General features: G+C 37.6%; 1 protein-coding gene and 1 non-coding gene across 2 annotated transcripts in view; one reads left to right on the top strand and one right to left on the bottom strand.

Annotated features, from left to right (window-relative positions):
* The first annotated feature begins 3,026 nt into the window (after positions 1–3,026).
* Positions 3,027–19,356, top strand: part of LOC140743474 (transient receptor potential cation channel subfamily A member 1-like) — a 36,302-nt gene continuing 19,972 nt past the window's right edge. Inside the window, exons 1-2 of the mRNA XM_073074770.1 lie at positions 3,027–3,256; positions 14,532–14,688. Coding sequence (XP_072930871.1) covers positions 3,125–3,256; positions 14,532–14,688 — 289 coding nt within the window. The 5' untranslated portion in view covers positions 3,027–3,124. The remainder of the gene's footprint in view (positions 3,257–14,531; positions 14,689–19,356) is intronic.
* Positions 19,109–19,181, bottom strand: TRNAR-UCG (transfer RNA arginine (anticodon UCG)). Its single transcript has one exon. It is a non-coding gene; the product is annotated as a tRNA-Arg (tRNA).

Below are 19,356 nucleotides of genomic sequence, written 5' to 3'. Positions count from 1 at the left end.
ACTGTAATAATGAAGTAAAAACGATGATGATTTACATCAATATTATGTATGATAATCATCATCATCTGTATTAGATATATGATGGGTATTGTTTAAAATGAGACCTTTTTTTTCGTTGTTAAATTTTATCTTTTGTTCACATGTACAAGTTTGTGTAGGGGAAACGGAAATGAAACTAGTATTTGATCATTTACTGTATTGATATATAAGCACATACATATTTGTAAAACTATAAATAAAACTTGTATCGGTATATCTTTGGCGTTTATATTTAGTTAAAAATCCCGTAATCAATTTTATAATATAATATATATTAGACACACATTATTATTTAAATATTTATGAACAGGTAAATGATTATTTTACTTATACCCTAACTAAATATTATAAACGTTTTGTAAAACATTTGTTCCTTTTGATTTGTAATAAAGTGCGGCATGGGTTTGGTTATAACTCTAAATAGGTTAATCTTTTCTTTATATATAAAAGCGAAAGGATACTTACTCACACACGATCCCGGAGCTTAAACTACTGAAGATAGAATCATGTTCTTATGGGAACGTTTCTGTTTTGTACGTAGTGGTTATTTGAGGAGTCAGGGAATCAGATGAACCCGGAAAAATGCATGGCTCCTATGGAATAGTATAATCATTGTATCAACCGTTAATTTAAAAGGAGTTTCATTATACTTAACTAAATTGAAATTTAGCGTATGTTCGTCAAGTAAGCTTGACCAAATTAGGTAGGTACACGGTAACGAGAAAAAGTAAAAAAATCATACATAGGTACATAGCGGTCGAATACAGAACCTCCTTTTTTGAAGTTTTCTAAAATATATTTTTCCCTAGCCGCGAATCGAACGAGTTTATTTTGAAAACAAAACAACACACCTGTATTATACCACAATCGGATAGTGTCGCTTATAAGAATCAAATTCTGGGAAGTAATAATAAATGACAAACTAACGTCGCGGGAAAACGCTAGTTCTATATAGATAATTCTTAAGACACTGGGTTTAACGCCAGTGTCTTTTCAAAAATATTAGATTTGAAATTGACAAAAACATGGCTAGTCTGTTTCTACTCGGTCTTTATATACCAACTCCGTCGTAACCTCATCACCGCGTTTCAGAGGACTGATCACGCCCTCTGTTCGTTTGTAATAAAACGAAAGCGACAACAGCGACATTGAAGACATATATCATAGTTTAATGGTTTGGTAGATGTCGTTTGAAGCTACGCTACGGAGGCGCTTTATACTAGGGAGGCGTTCTTGTCATGTTATCGGCATATTGCAATTATTAAGTGCAGTTAATCACTTCTTAGTATTTATGATACTCCATATGCATTGATTTCTATAATAAAAAGAAGTTGCACTCCGGGAGTGCCGACAGAAGTGAAAACTTGAATATTTACGTTGTGCATTTTTGATATTTTGGAATGGTTAGGCAATCGTTTTGCACGAATTGTATTAATTATCGGTATAAAAGTACTATCATATTATGAACAATATTCAATAAGCTATCGTACACAAACCTGACAATTATATAACATTAAAAAATAACACTTCAGAACTATTACATTTTTTTATATTAAAAAGTTAAAAATCTTTCCGAAATATAAACTTCCATCCATTATTTCAACGATTTTTTCACCATCATCGTTACCAGATCGCATCGCCAATCTCTTAAACTGTATCAGTTTTAGAGATTAGCGATGATGATTCTGGCTTATGGTAGCTGAAGTAAAAAAGACGCGCCGGTCTACTCTCCCTTCGTCTTACGAATTTTCGATCAGGACATGTGACCGTTCAACATTTTTTACCTATCACAAAAAGTGCACAACGCCACTAAAGAAGTTTTCGTTTCATATATTTAACCTTTACATTTAATAACCAGTAAACTAACCACCACGGATTAATAGTTTAAAGAAGTCTGCTTCTTAAGCCGTTTTTTTTCTTATTAAAGTTGTATGCAGTGGTGATGATGATTACCAGCAGGACTGTGCAGTGAACTTAAAGGTCTTGGAACATATGTACAGTTGAGATAACACTTGTAAGTAGATTTTATATGAAATACTTCCTAATGACACTAAAAGATTCACACAAAAGTCTGTAAATACTATTTTTAATAAATTTCTCAAGAGGAGCACAGTGTTTACTTTTATCAATCTACCGCCCAAAAAAAGCACCTTTCTTATTGCGCTTAAATGTCTGTAAGAAAATAAGCTAGGTGATGGATCAATTTGGCCGATGGTACATGTATAATATAATGGAATAATAATAGGTGTAGGTAACTAGATATAATAATATTCAAAGGTAAATTATTTCCAGGTAAGTACTAAGTAAACAAATTACCCAAAATTGTCATATTCTTTATGACAATTTGGGTAATTTGTTTGTTGTGAACACTAAAAATCTATCTAATCTAATACTGCGGCCACCGGCCGAGGTGGCTTGACCGCACCGCGGCTTCCACGCTTCTCGACTGTCCTAGAAAGGCGTCCACTTTCTTCTACGCAATCTTTGAGTTTTACTACGATAACGGTGGTGTACCCACAAACGACGTTTTATTTCACTCACGCAAATAAAATCAGTCAGTATGGACATCGAAATATAAATATATCTTTATATAGATCTAATTCTATAGAAAAATAATGGCTTAAGTAATTTGTTTATTAAAGAAAACTTTGAGTGCGGCAGTGAGTGGCGTTCATTAGATCGATTTAATTCTTTATTAAACTCGAGTACACTGACAATATTAATAGTGAATGAGAGATAACATAAGGAGTACAATTAATTAAAGAGCAAAGCACGTATACGGTGGCATTCCGGTGTTTGCCGCGCGAAACATCTTCTACAATCTAGAAACGGTTACCATGCGCGTCTCCTGTTTACGTAGCGAGGAGCGACGCGTCCCGAAGGAGACTCGCTACCTTTTCAGTCGCGGCGATAAGGCGGACGGAAACAGCCGTCTCCTCCTCTTTTCGGTTACTCACATGACACAACTGTACCAGTTGACGCGAAATTTAAATTTGAAATGTTCACACCGTTCACTATGCGCATCGCTTATCAAATCTCACCGATTTAATTTGAATTTGCTCACGGTTAAATTAAAAATTCCGATATGAGGGGGTCTTTCAGACGTTTGGCGAATTTCAAGAGTTTCAAAACTGGCGCTATCAGATTTCCGCGGCATTTCTCCAAGATGCTCGGCCTCGGGACTGAAAGAGAACTTTCTCTGGAGGAGATCCTGGAGGTATGTTTTTTTAATAATTACATTTTCATTGATCTGTTACAAAATATTGACTAAATTTTGAAGTGTTGTCTGTCATATTATTAGTAGTTTGTTAAATATATTCGCTGGAGTAAGTCTTAATCCATCTAATCCTAAGAGAGACCCATGTCGAATTGAGTTTTTGTGTGGAAAGGTTTTTTTTTAATTTCCTCTAAAATGTATGAAACATAATTATAACGCAGCTCCCATTTTGGTAAACTAAGGACAGCCTAAATCCTTCTCATTTTAACAAAAGACACCTTTTAGAGTACGTAGTGTGCAAACATGAATTTCTAGGTGAATTTTTCAAAGAGCTATCAAATATTACAAAAACCTATTTAAATAGCCACTGCCATTGTGGATATGGTACCCTAGAAATTGCAAGCGGACAGGCAATTCACCTAATAGTTTGTGGCCAATGTCCTGTATGAATATCTACATAATATAATCATCGTGAAATGGGATTGGCCTCCTCACAAAGGAGTGAGTAGCTACTCCAGAGGACTGAATTCGACATTGGAAAGTCTATGAGTATATTTCTCTTATTGCATCCTTCGAGCTAGGACATTGAAGTCTTTTACACTGTTACTATTAGACAAAAATAGGTGTGACAATAGATTCCCCAGACTTGAACTATGAGGGTTCTTTTTTATTGTTCACGAGGGGGAAACCTTCAAAAGGTACCCGGTGCCGTGGAAGCGACGCGGGGTTATGTGGGATTCTTACCGCACTAAAACCCCCCCGGTGGCGTTCTCGGCGCTGCGTAAAGGGCTCCGGGATCTCCAAAGGAACCTGGATATGAGATGAGGGGTCTATCGCCTTAAATCTTTCTCGTTGAAAGAGGAGACCGGAGTCTGAAAGTGTAAAAATATTAAGTATTAAATAGCAATGATAGCCTAGTGGTTAAAAATGCGTAATCTCACTCGGAAGATCCGAGGTTTAAATCATAGGCATCTCTAAATTTTATATTTATATTATTACTTACTACCTTAACTGGTAAAGGAAAATATCGTAAGTAAGCCTGCACGCCTGAGACTTCCAAAAAAAACTCAAGGGTGTTTCATCATCAACCCATTACTGTCCCACTGTTGGGCACGGGTCTTCTCTCAGAATGAGAAGGATTAGGCCATAGTCCACCGCGCTGGCCAAGTACGTATTGGTAGACTTCACATATCTTTGAGATTTATTTTTATAAATCTCTCAGGTACGCAGGTTTCCTCACGATGTTTTCCTTCACCGTTTAGCAAGTGATAATTAATTTCTAATACCACATAACTTTGAAAAATCAGAGGTGCGTGTCTGGGATTAGACCCTCGGACCCCTCGATCGAGAGCCGAGTTTCTTAACCACTAGGCTATCACTGCGATTTAGGGTATCAAGGGTGTTTAAAGTTCATCAATTGGTGGACAATACCATAAACTTAGGCCTCACTCTGAGTGGAGACCTGTGTCCTGTGACCAGCATTGGGACAATAAGGGGTTGATGTTTATTATGTTTTAATTTACAAAGCTATGTACGTGTATGATGTAGTTCAGAATAGTGCCTTAAAACATCCAAGATGCAGCTACCAGTATGATATTAGCTGTCAAATTATAATATTCGTTATGTCACATTAGACACCACAACATATAACACTGCTAGCGTAATTGAGTGTATTCAATTAAATCTGGTATTAGTCCAGATTAGGAAACAACTTAAAACTTAAAAAGACAAAATTAAAGGTGATGGTGAACACTCGTTGTTTCTAGTCCGACTGCTACACCGCCATGTACCTTTTTCTGCCTAATAATAGCTAAGTGCTGCTACATTCTGTTTGAAGGGTACGGTAAGGGAGACATACTTCTCCAAGGCATTTCAGCTTAGTCCTTATGAGTGGTGTGGTGGCACATCTGTAGCCGACCACAGATAGGGATCTAATCTTATCTGGGGTTGATTAAAAATGTTCATGCGCAGCAGTAGCCGTCGTCGTCTGCTGCTTCTATACGTACTTTACGTTCTAAACGTTCTTTACGTACTATAAAAAAATAACATGGATCGCCAGATACAATTCCTAAAGGGAGAGAAGTCAACCAATCCGTACTTGACCAGCGTTGTCGTCCTTAATTAGTAATTCAATCGAAAACTCACTAATTACAATGGTTTGAAATTCGACCTCAAACAAGAGGGATCAATGTAAAGGGATCAATGGGGTATCTGGTGCCACCAATCTTTCGTAGCAGAAAGTAGTCTTGAGATAATTGCTTGAGAAAATACACCGACAAGTTAAAAAAAATCTTTAAGATTTTTGAGTTCTTCCAATGCCAAGCGCATTGCTAGAGTAGTGGACTATTGCCTAAACCGCATCTCTGAGGAGTCCCATGCCCAGCAGTGGGACATACGTTTTGAGTACGAACATCCAGCACTCATCATCAGATGACGATCATCATGATACCTTTACATATTTTCCATATACAAATTGATTTTTAAAAATATTTACAATTTCTTATACTATTCAAAAGGCTGCTAATTAAAATCCCTACTTGAGTTCTTTCTAAGTTAAATAGCGATAAGTACTAGATTGCTTTTAATTTAATTATAGGTAAAGACTAACTGGTAGTTAGTTTCTTTGACGGTCTTAAAAGAAGGAAAAATTTAGTCCCTTTGCTCAGGTTAAAGGAACTTTCTATTAACACTACTAACTACTTAAAAATAGTTTGTATTGAAACATAAAGAAGCTCTGAACTATTTAGGTAGCACATAAGATCATATACATTATAGTATCACTTAGTGTCTTTAAATCATTGTTTATTATTACCACACTGCCAAGAAAGGGTTATGTTTTACGCGCGTATCTTGTACTCGTATGTTTGTCTTTCTTTATTTAGTCGTTGCTAACAAACGACTGGATGAATTTCAACAGTTAAGGTGTCATTATATTTGTCTCAACGACCCGAGTGTCCTCAGATAGGTGTTAGAAACAAAAAAAAAACAAAAATGGCGGATTTTTGGCGTGAAAAAGTAACACATTTAAAAAAAAGTTAACCGAACCTATCGAGTAGGATATCAAATGAAAGGAAATTAAACGGAGATTATAAAAACATATATATATATATATATATACAAAACAGCAAGGTGACTGGCGTACAACCGAAACCACTGACCTTAGAGTTCTGAATTTTTGCAAATAGGTTCTCTATATAGCGTAAATAAGTACTAAGAAGGGCCTTTTGGAAATTCTACTCCTAAGAGAGTAAAATCGGGGATATCAGTTTTTCAAAAGTAAAATAGACTCACGCTCTGATTGAACTTAAAGCAAAAAATACATATAGAAATACATACTTAGATAGGTCCGACATAATTTGATACGCCCCTGGTGTTCAAAGAGATTCGAAATTAAAATCCGTACAAGTTCTCTTTAAATGGGGGATGATTTGAAATGGATAATGCGATGGGCAAAATAAACTTGTTTGTGTATTGTAGAGCCAAACGCTCAAAGGACTTGTGTGCGTGCAATATTGCAGACCCTTCTGTAATATCAATTTACAAAACGTAGTTACGCCACTTATCAGTTTTCGAAAAGCACCCCACACTTTTTCCACAATTATACTATTTACTGGTCCTTAATTGATTCTTAGATTGAAAATTATTTTCTACTTTTTAGTTGAGTTTATCATAAAAGCGTGTTTTTTAGTTTTTTGAACTATATTTATTTATATTAAAGAAGTAGGAAATAATTAATAAAGCCTACTTGATTGTAAGTTTTTTTTTATAATATAGGAGTAGCGAACGAGAGTCCAGTTTACCTAGTAGTAAGTGGCTACTGCCACCCGTGGCTATTAGTAATCAAATTCAGATAAGATTCGATTCCTAACTTAGGTCGGGCACAAATGCGCCGCTACCCCTAAGGACTAAGCTGGAATGCCTTAGAAAAGTATGCACATCGCCCTGTTACTTCAGTTGGATGGACATCATATATTTTACAAGATATTTCAACTGAATCCAAGACTTAACCCTATGTATGTGTATATGTGTCGTTGAGTCAACTTACCCTGATGATGCTCCATTTTGGAGCCAAACACGTGTTGGTGGTGGTATGTAGAGTGGTGTATATTTTTAATATTTTGCATCTGCATCTTTTAAAATCCGTTTAAAATATATACCATCATATATATTTGTAGCGGATTGTTGCGAAGTAGTTTTAATCTTAATTTAATAGCATGGATTACCGCAAAGTAACGCCTGATACAATTAACTATCTATGTATGTGTTCTTAGGCATTATAGTTATATTTTATAGAAGTGCATAATTTGCAAAATTGCAGTTGCAATAACATCAGAGTAGCGAGCTAATTCGCTGGATGTGTAAGCTAAACAATTATTGTTATGATCCCAGACCTCTAAACAGGTAGGTGTATGGTTACGATTAATAAGCAAAAGGGCTTCGGAGTTACCCTAATCATGTCTCGTTTTATAGAGAAGTATTTTCAAAACATTTCATGGTAACTTTATACTTAAATCAAACAATGAAATATTTGGATGTAGTCACGTAGAAACGATAAACAAAGATAAAAATAAATTAATTGTAAGGAGTTTGTGTGATTTATAACGCAGTTAAAGATTAGAACCCTTACGAGTAGAACCCTTTGTGGTTCTACTTCGGCGGCACCACCGCCACACCTATTTCTGCCTAATAACAGCAGTGTTTACCGCTGTGTTCTGGTTTGAAGGGTGTGGTAAAGGAGACACACTTTTCCGAGGCGTACCAACTTAGTTCTCAGGGCTTGCGGCGCATCAGTGCCCGACCTCAGGTAGGAAAGTCTAATTCTATCTTGATTACAGTGGCTACTGTCGCCCATGGTCAATGGGCGGCAGTAACACTTACCATCAAGTGGACTGCATGCATATTATAAAAAATATATTAATAGGTTCTAAAACATTTTATGACCTGAGATTGGATCATGAATCATGCATAAATCATACCTGCAGTACAACATAGTAACTGTCTCGATAATCTAGATGGATTACATGCAAATTGAGTGTACCAATACCTACATCATAGAACACATGTCGGCTCACGTATACAGCGTTGGGAGAGCAAAACATTATTTTTCTATTCCTAGGGACTCGCTACCGAATAGGAAGTATCGATAAAATAGTACCGAAAAAAGTATCCCCGTAAAAGTATCGGTACATTCGGGTCCAACAATTACATCAGAAATCTGTGCCGACGCTTTTTTTGCTGTTAAACATCAGAAGCGACTTGTGTTTCTATTATGACTAGATTTATTCGCCGTCATATATCAAGGACTACTTGTATTTGTAGCTTGACTACTTTTTTAATGAAATACTCGTACGTAATTTCTTTACCTAAGGTAAGCTTTATTCCCAACGATACCTATTAAAAGTACTCACTGAGTTGTCGAATACAAAATAGTACAAACGTATCGGTATCGAAACTTAGAGTAGTCGATACCACAAAGTATCGATATGTTTTTCATGTCCCCACCTTTTCCATTTATCACTTACGGGTCCATCTGTCTTACCGATTATTTTTCGCTTCCTTTCCTATTTCACATTCTATTCTTGTGCATATCAGTATTATAATAGGTAACTTGGCTCCGCTCTTTGTGATTTGAATACAGCTTTATCTCTTTAAGGTTTAAATCTAGTTTAATCTCTGAGATGGATTTATAATGGCTCAATTGCGCGCGGTTGCAATAGTTTGTTCAGGAAATTATTATTTGGGTTTCGCTTAACATAATTATGTGTACTTTTATAATATAATCTAATGTTTTGAATTTAACTAGTGGTAAACATTTTTGAAGTAACCAACGACCACGTATTCCGAATGATGGTAAGTGGACATAGACTCCTGTCTGGTCTGGTCTGATCTTCATGTATATAACAACTTCTACCTGACGGCCTGTATCATGGATGCCTTGCCACTCCTGATAGCTAAGATATGTCTTTTCATATGTAATTTAGGCGACATCCATACCCTTCCACCTAATCACAATATCTTCACGATAGAATTGTTTGTGGTGGTCGTACCATACGAGTTCTATCTCATTTCAAACATATTTTTTTCCAACAGTACATTGATACCTATTATTTCGAATAGACCGTCTACACGCTCACAACGTATCATTTCAACTGTTTAAACAAATACAAAATGCATAAGTTTTAGTTACGAGAAATACGACGGATATTAAAGTCGCTTCTTATACATTTTCCTCACTGTATCGTTTTACAAAGAAACTCTTTACCGCAACGCATAAAGTTTTTACTCTGCCCTTTTCCTTCTCGGTTTCTTACGGAATACTCACAAGGACATTATGTCACAGTATAGTGATTATGTCGACACGCGTAGCTCATAAATAACGGATTTTGATTTATTTCTTCGAGTACGGACTTCGAAAGCAACTTTGGAGCTTTTTAATTTCGGAACAAAAATACCTGCTTAAACTCATTTGAAAATATTAATAATACTAAAAATAAACATACCTATTTGTTGTAGATTGGATCTGGATACTTTTATACAATTAACAGCAAGTAAAAAACAACTTTAATTTCAAATCAATACAACTTTTCCAAACAGCCATTTGCCTCTGTCGGAGAAAAGATTTAAAAATTACGACTTAAGAGCGTCACTAAGTAAATTAAATTTAAAATGAACTAGATTAAGTACAATTGAGTTGTATAAAGTACAAAATTATAAACCTGTCGAACCCAAATTGAACGAAACAATAGATATGTTTATTTCCCTCCAATTTATTGAATTTTAATATTATTTCAATTGGTCCATTCTGTCCGGATACGTCGCTTACGGCTGGAACAATTGTTTATTGTTCTAATTATTCTTTACCAAATTATTTCAATAATTCCGATATAGATATTGTAATAGTGTCCATAAAATTCGTGTTTCTATATTTAACGTTGCTTTCCAGATATAATTATAATATACAGGTTGTCCTGTAAGTACCACGACAAACTTGGGAAGAACATAGGTTAGGGTCTGACCTCTCCGAGAAAAAAAAATACCTTAATAAAAGTGCCACCGCTTTTGCACTATCGATTTTATATTTTTTGAAAAATTCAGCCCTCGTCATCTTCTTTCGTTAATTGAGTGTACAAATTTGATGATGCAGTGTTTATTTTTTCTATTAAATACTATCCGATAGGTGGTTTATCATATTGAAAGGTAAATTAGTTAAAAGTTGTAAAGGAACCATGAAAAACATAGGGCTATGTTTAGATTTGAATTTTTTTATTATTTTTTCCTCAACTTTTGACTATTCGCGGTGAAAAAAAAATTTAGTGAACCATAAGTGCACATTGCCCAAAAAATACGTCTAATTAATAGAGATTTAAAAAAGGTACCACACTTACTTACTTTAAAGTTGAAGAAAAAAAGTTAAGGCTGTTTTTGCATAAGGGGACTGAAACCAACTAAAACGTAATGACCGAGTTTTTATTTAAATTACGCTTGCTACCAACTCAAAACGTGTCAAACAGTACAAAATTACATCATTGACTAGTTAGACACTTAAAAATATCCTTCTTCAGTAGTATAAAACCAACTATGTCACTAATTAGCAAACAAAGTAATACAATTTTTCAAGTCAATTTTTACCTACTTTTAAGTGTCGTGTTGAAGTGAAACTTAATATGTGTTTTGTGTATGTAATTTGAATGACAATGCCATAATTTGGTATCTTGGAATTGATCTGATGATAGAGCCAAGGGCGATACTCTAACGCTTCAGCGAATAAGGGTAAAAACTGATAGAAGATCTACCATATATACCATATATACCATATACCATATTTTTGGGAAATGTGCACTTATAGTTCAGTACATTTTATTTTCACCGAGAATAGTTAAAGTTGAGGAAAAAATAGTAAAAAAAAATATATCTAAAAATAGCCCTATTTTTTTCATGGTTCCTTTACATCTTTAAACCAATTTACATTTTAATATGGTAGATTTACTATCTGATAGTATTGAACAGAAAAAGTAAACACTACATCATCAAATTTTTACACGCAGTTAACGAACGAATATGAAGAAGGCTGATTTTCTCAAAAAATATAAAACAATCGATAGTGCAAAATCAGTGACACTTTAATTAAGGTATTTTTTTTCTCTCTAAGAGGTCAGACCCTAACCTATGTTCTCTACAAGTTTATCGTGGTACTCACGGGACACCCTGTATATGTAGGTACATAGTAAGAATGTAAGCTTTACGTGTCTGTCCATTGAATATAATTCCCAAAACATAGTTAGGAAAAGTAAGAATAAGTAATAATAAAAATTTCTACCATGTTTTAAAATTATGTCTGTATGTATGTCTGTGTGTTTCAAATTGCCTGAAACTAAAACTACTATTGAAGTATAGGGCTTAACTCTATATTCACACAATCCGAAACTTATTCTTTAATTCAATCAAATCCATCTACTTTATCAAAAGTAACTACGATTGTAATTACATAATGCAGTGATAGCCTAGTGGTTAAGAAACTTGGCCTCTCGATCGACGGGTCCGAGGTTCAAATCCCAGACACGCACCTCTGATTTTTTAAAGTTGTGTGCGTATTAGAAATTAATTATCACTTGCTAACCGGTGAAGGAAAACATCGTGAGGAAACCTGCATATCTGAGAGATTTATAAAAAATAAATAAAATCTCAAAGGTATGTGAAGTCTACCAATACGCACTTGACCAGCGCGGTGGACTATGGCCTACTCCTTCTCATTATGAGAGGAGACCCGTGCCCAGCAATGGGACAGTAATGGGTTGTTGATGATGATGAACTACGATTTAAAGTCACAAGTATTTTTTTAAACATTTTTTCCTGATGTCTACTACACGTAGCGGAGGATTTGATATTTACCAGTTTGCTCGGTGAGCTTGATAAATAGTGTCGTATAATTAACGTTATATTCAGAATCCACGCAGAACGAATTCGCAAGCACAGCTAGTCTAAACATATATAACTCAAAGGTGACTGACTGACATAGTGATCTATCAACGCACAGCCCAAACCACTGGACGGATCGGGCTGAAATTTGGCATGCAGGTAGATGTTATGACGTAGGCATCCGCTAAGAAAGGATTTTGATCAATTCTAACCCCAAGGGGATAAATAGGGGATGAAAATATTACTTCGTAACGCGAGCGAAGCCGCGGGAAAAAGCTCGTATATAATATTTTGAGTAAACCTTTTATCGTCAGTAATTGATAAATCCATTATCATATGCACGGCTTGTACGAAAGCGCTGGACCAGGTGATTTTAAATTAATTAAGCCTCTTACACGGGATCACTGGCTATTGGCGACGAACCGTGGAAGGGGTAGGACATGTTATTGCATATTAACTCTATTTAGTTAATTACGAAAGTGAATTTTTTCGGATATTTAAATCATTTTTTGGAGATTTAAGTGAGTACACGTGTTTTTTATTGGTATAGAGAAGTAATATTTGTGTGTGTGTTTGTCTTTCAAGGCTGTACCTTTTTTTACGAGGGGGAAACCTTCTGAAGGTAGGAAGGTAGGAAGGTTATGTGGGACTTTTACCGCACTAAAAACCCCCCCGGTGACCGTCCTTGGCGCTGCGTAGAGGACTCCGGGAACTCCAAAGGAACGCAACCGGAGTCCTCTTAGCGCATAGCCCCGTCGGGCTCCGCCCAGGTGAGCTTGTCGCTCGCCACACCGTCTGGTGTGTACAACGGTATGCGACCACACATACAGCTGTCCTTCCCGGGGTCGCTGACGGGCGGTGCGAGCTCCCACTCTTGCCACCCGCAACCCCGGAAGCCCCCTTTTAGTCGCCTCTTACGACAGGCAGGAGATACCGTAGTCCTATTCTACTCCGTGAACAACAGGGACGCCGCGCCGATGGGCGTTATATACGCCCGCGGCGACTCCTCCTCCGAGCGGGTTCAGCGCGCTCCCTAACTCGCTCGGCGTCTTCCATTGCGGACATTACTATGTCGCAGAAGGTGATCATGCCCTCCCAGGCTTCGCTGCGCTGAACTATCGCTCCAACAATGGCCGCTGGAGAGAGGTTCGGTCCCACTTTTGACACGAGGATCCGCCGCTGAGACTCCCACACTGGGCAGTACTGTAGCGTGTGCTGTGCAGAATCCTCGTGATGCCCGCAATGATGACAGTGGGCCGTTTTCTCCCTCTGTATCCTGTTCAGATACTCACCGAAACAGCCATGTCCGGTGAGTATCTGGGTCAACCGAAAAGTGACACGACCTTTGCTACGCAGCCAAGCTCGAAAGTTAGGTACGATAGCGTCGATCATCCGTTGGCGTACATTACGTGGTTCCAAGAGTTGATCACACCAGCACCTCAGAGCATGCCACCTGGCTCTCCTCCGAAGCGCTTCAACCGTTTCTCTGGGTTCAGTCTTCTGACGGAGGTCGCGGATCTTATTAAAGACCCGTGCGTCCATATCCGCCAGAATGTCGAGGGGCGGAAACCGCCCCAGGAGTCTCGCCGCCTCATACGATATGGTACGATACCCACGGGCGACTCTGATCGCGATCGTACGTTGCGCGGAATTAAGTTTCCGCGCAAGACGCCGGCAGCCAGACAACCGGTCCGACCATACCGGCGCACCGTAGAGCGCGATCGAGCGTATCTCACCCGCGTAGAGGCGGCGGACTTCTTTCCTTGGTCCCCCGAGATTTGGCAGCAGTCTGTGCATTGCACAGATACCGCTACCTTATGAATCCGGGGGACGAGACGGCTAAAGTGCTCGTCAAAAACGCCAGTGGCCGTCCAGTATTAGGCTGAGGTACTTCATGTACCTGCCTATCCGGACGTCCGTTTCTCCGACACGCACTGAGGTCTCAGCTGGTTCGACTCTCGACCTGCGGCCGTGGAACCACATCGCCTCGGTTTTTTGGGACGCTACCTAACCTAACCTAACCTAACTTAACCCAACCTGCGGATATTCGCTATGACGCGTGCCACCTCGAGCACTGCTAGCAGAGCCGTCCTGCTAAACACTCCCCTTCGGCGAGGATGAGGGTGTTGTCGGCATAGTAGACGATGCACACTCCATCCTGGAGCACCGTTCTAAGCACCGCGTCATAAGAGTTATTCCACAGCAATGGCCCCAGTATAGAACCTTGCGGCACCCCGCGCACGACGCTCCTCCCGCGAACGCTCCCATAGCGACCTGCTCTTTCCATTTTGACATAACTGCCTTCGACAGTAACATTTAACATGGTGAATTAGATTATAACAGAGATTTCTGTCCACAGGCTGCCGAGAGCGGTAATGTCGAGGATTTCATGCGACTGTACCTGAACGAACCTTCTCGTTTGGAGGTGCGAGACGCCCGCGGACGCACCGCAGCGCACCAAGCGGCCGCCAGGAACAACACTAACATACTGCACTTCATCAATAATTACGCTGGAGGTAAGTTTAATTCTCGAATTTGGTGTATACACAGCCGTGCGTCTATGTCTAAATTTTATATTTTCTAAGGTAATTTTTTTCGACAGTATCTTTATATGTATCATTGTCTCATTCTTTAGCACACCCTTCAGCTCAAAGGGCTTGAATTATGAAATGGAGTGTTATACATATATTTTTTAAATAAGCAGTTGGGTTTTTTGTATTTTAATATTTTTACTTGACTATTATATAAAACCTCCAGTCTTCTTAAGCTACAGGGCATAACTAACGGGTATATCTGCTACTGCATCTGTATATTTTAAGTAAGGATTTAGATAATCAAGTTAATTTTACGTACTGAGTTTAATTCTGGGTTCACCGCTCCTTGATTGAGTAAGCACTTGTCCTCAAAATTAGTACCTACTGCGGGTTAAAACCCACAGTACTCATTTTCAGCATGACTTCCGATATTTCTTTTTTTTTAATAATATAAGAGTAGCAAACGAGCAATCAGTCCACCTGATGGTAAGTGGCTACTGCCGCCTATGGACATCTGTAATCAACCACAGATTGATTGGATTAGGTATTCCTACCTGAGGTCGGCCACAGATGCGCCGCTACCCCTGAGGACTAAGCTGGATCGCCTCGGAAAAGTCTGTCTCCCTTACCACACCGTACTTCTTACTGAGTTTCTAAGCAAAATCTACTGGTATTAGAATTGTTCGCGTTTGGAGTTAATACTCTCTTTTGATTTTAGTTTTATTTTAATTGTTCGGTATAACTAGATTATTTTCTTCTTCAAGAGACGCATTTATACATTTGCTGACAGTCTATTCAAATTACACGAGACTATCGCTACCGACGAAGAAAGATCCTACCGACCTCTATAATTTGATACTCTAATTCATAGTCTCTGAAAGTTGACGGAAAAAGGTCTTTCAAGATTAATTCCGACCTCCTCAAATCAGCCGCCCTAAACTCAAGCCTAATAGTTAATCCACCATCCTACTTCATAGTAGTTTTCAAGACAATATAATAATTTCTAACAATATAATAACTCCTAATAAGCGGGCGAACTAATGTGCTTAACAAAGCGCCTATCACACGCGCCCTGTGTATTTTAGACCTCGTTGCAGATTTAATTGATATATTATCTTCCTCTCTGAATGAATTTACAAATACGACACTGTATGTACTGTGCTATTTTGTTAAAAATTAAGGAACCACACTATCGCTTTGGGAAGGACCTGTAATGATTTGGGAAGGAGCTATGTTTGTGTAAAATAAATAAATAAATAAATAATTTTCATAAATTATGTTTTACACTTTAAAACAATTTTATCTTGAAATAAGAGATCTTCCCTTCCAGTTCACACTGCAAAAGCATGATGAAGTACATATTATGTTCCGAGTCTGCTCTCGGGCACAAAATATAATATAGTGCTCATAAATAGAAACATAGTAACTTAGTTGACGGGAAGACTAGTCACTAAAGACTTATCCCCACTAGACACTTCTAGTGGGGATAATGATGGTTGAAGATTATGAAATATCTATTATTTTAAATTCTATAATATAGAAGTAGAAGGGAAACGTGAAGTCCGTTTCATATTAAACGGCAACTACTGCGCATGGACCTGTAATCAGCCCTTTGATGGTCGTAGAACTCTTTGTGGTTCGACTCTGGCGGCACCACCGCTACACCACCAATAACTGCAGTGTTAAGCGCTGCTGTGTTCTGGTTTGAATGGTGTGGAAAGGGAGACATACTTTTCCCAGCCGTTTTAGTCCTCAAGGGTAGCGGCGCATCTGTGGTTCAGGTAGGAATATGTAATCCTATCTAGGATCCATGGGCGGCAGTAGCCATTTACCATCGGATGGGCTGCACGTCTGCTACTTCTAGTCCTAGTCGAGGTCGGCCAAAGAAGTATTTCGACCGCTAAAGACTGAATTGAAATACTTGGTAGGTATAATTATGCCTTTCCCTAACTACATTCCTAAGACAGAAGACAGCAGCGCTTAATACTGCAATAATTTGGCACTATAATTGCGGCATTGGTAGCTCCTGTAAATCATATTTAATCTCGTAAAGCTTACACACCACACATTGAGTGGCAATATCGTGACCGTGATTTACACATAAGTGCGTCGCAGTATGGACATTTAATTAATGGATCGTAATTGACTTATAATTAAGTATGTGTGTTAAGTGATAGCCTTGTGGTGAAACTCGGTGTTATATGCAAGCAACCCCGAAAATAAGAAATTAATAATTTTAAAATAAATAATTAAGTACAAGCGAACTTTAAAGTTTCATTTAATGCTCGCTTCTCTTCGGCATCTAAGATCTTAACAGTTTCATGTTATTCTGAAGTCTTATATTATATCCTAGACAAAGGAGTTAACAAACTTCTAATATGAGCTAGGTACTTCTAGGTACTTTTTGATATCGCTGACAACCAAATCGATAAAAAGTTTATAACGTACTAGTATCGATTTACCTGTTTAATAAAATAATAAAACCGGGAAAAAAATAGTCAACCCAACGTTTGCATACTCTATAGGCTTTATACTGTCGTGTCCCTGTAGTTCCGGGACTAGAATAGGGCTACGGTATCCCCTGTCTGTCGTAAGAGGCGACTAAAAGGGGGCTTCCGGGGTTGCGGGCGGCAGGTCGAGCCGTCCAGCAAGCAACTCCGGGAAGGACGGCGGTGTGTGTGGTCGCATACCGTCGTAAATACCAGACGGTGTGGCGAGTCCTGAAGCTCACCTGGGCGGAGCCCGAAGGGGCAACGCGTTCAGAGGACTCCGGTTGCGTTCCGTTGGAGATCCCGGAGTCCTCTTGGCAACGCCGAGGACGGCCACCGGGGCGGTTTTAGTGCGGTAAGAATCCCACATAACCCTTTTGAAGGTTTCCCCCTCGTCAACAAAAAAAAACAAAAAGGCTTCTACTGTCGATCGGTATAGAATTTGTTTATTAACCAGACCAGTGAAATGTTTTAAATTTTTTTTTAGTTGTGAAACAATCATATTCTGTACCCTTAGTATTGTGTTTTTACGTTTTTACAAAAATGACTGTTTGTATTACTACATTTCCAATTACGTATTTGGCACTACATTTCCAATCAGCGCCCTTAGCGGAGTGTATCAGAACTGATTGGAAATATATGGGAAATACATAAACAATTACAAAAAAGTCATTTTTGTAAGAACCTAAAAACTCATACCACAGTATAAGGATATATATACTGTGCTCATACTAAGGGTACTGGACTGAAATTTTTAGACAACCCATTTGCAATATAATTATCGACATATTTAATTCGTCCTAAAATACTGTTCATGCATTAAGCAGCTCGGTGAAGGTCGTCTTATATCGGGATCTTGGACCAATAGTGTAAAGCCCAATTTTTATATCAATTAAATAAATAAAGTGACTAACATATGTATTTGGATAAGGTTTAATCACTTGTTGAAGACTGCAATAATAGGTTTGCAAAGCCCCATTTTTTATTCATATTTTGAACTTAAAATTATACTAATATACAGAAAACTATTTGAAAAAACTAACCTATGTTCCTATGATTTCAAACTATCTTAATATATAAATAAGCCTATATGAAACGTTTGTACTTTTAACATAGCGCCATCTATTGAATATTTGCTCAATCCAGTCAGCAGATACCGCCATCTATTAGAATAGTTTAAAACTCACAGGTAGTTATGACTGCCAGGTAATAAACAAATAATTTAGAATAAAATAAAATTGCGATTATAAATTGGAATGTTTATCCTATCTTTCAAGTTGGATCAAACTGCATACGTGCAAATTTAATTGAAATCCGTTAAGTAAGTATTGAAATAGTAGAAGTCCTTCGCGGACAAACAACGTGACGCGTAATTTTTATTAAGATTTTAGTTATTCGGGATATGATATTTTTATTTGATTTATTCATTTAGTTTGTATTTTGAAGTTTTTATAATATACATTATTAGGTGTTACTTAACATGTTTAAAAAGATTTATCAAAATCGAACCAGTAGTACCTACTTCCCAGAGATTAGCGCAAACACTCTCTTCCGCTTTATAATATACCTATGTATACTGTATAGAAATTAAAGGTAAGCTCTTTGAGGGTTGCGGCTAGATATAAGCCCTTTCGGTAAGTTTCATATTATCAATATTTTCGTATGTTTTTATTCTTATAAACGAAACTTCCGCTCGCTCAATAATACGGCAACGAAAAATGAACTAATTCTATTACCGGTCAGAAATAATATTTTTTAACAAATCTTTTGGCTTTGGCTCGTAATTAGCTCAGTGCTTAAACAAAAGCAATTCCTTATATTTTCATATTTGTGCTTTCAGTCTGATTTACAAAAATAACCGTTAAAAATTCCTCACAAATAAACGAGTAAAAAATGCGACTACTACAAATGTACGATCGTGACAGGACTCGAACCTGCAATCTTCGGATCCGAAGTCCGACGCCTTATCCATTAGGCCACACGATCCTCGTGAAACTGTTACAAATTTTGCTATCACATGAATATTGTGCCGCGTAAATAGTCATAGAAAAGTGTCAAATTAATATTTAGTTGAACTTGTCCTTGAGTTTTTAATCTGTATTTATGGTTGTGATGAATATAGTTAATTAGTTATTTATTTACTTTAGTTATTTATTAAATT

Source organism: Epargyreus clarus, unplaced genomic scaffold (assembly GCF_041222505.1).
Source record: "Epargyreus clarus isolate Ecla_fem2 unplaced genomic scaffold, WU_Ecla_fem_2.2 ptg000007l, whole genome shotgun sequence".
Classification (NCBI taxonomy): domain Eukaryota; kingdom Metazoa; phylum Arthropoda; class Insecta; order Lepidoptera; family Hesperiidae; genus Epargyreus; species Epargyreus clarus.
The sequence above is the reverse complement of the archived record's forward strand: the minus strand, read 5'-3'. Positions and strand labels throughout refer to the sequence as shown.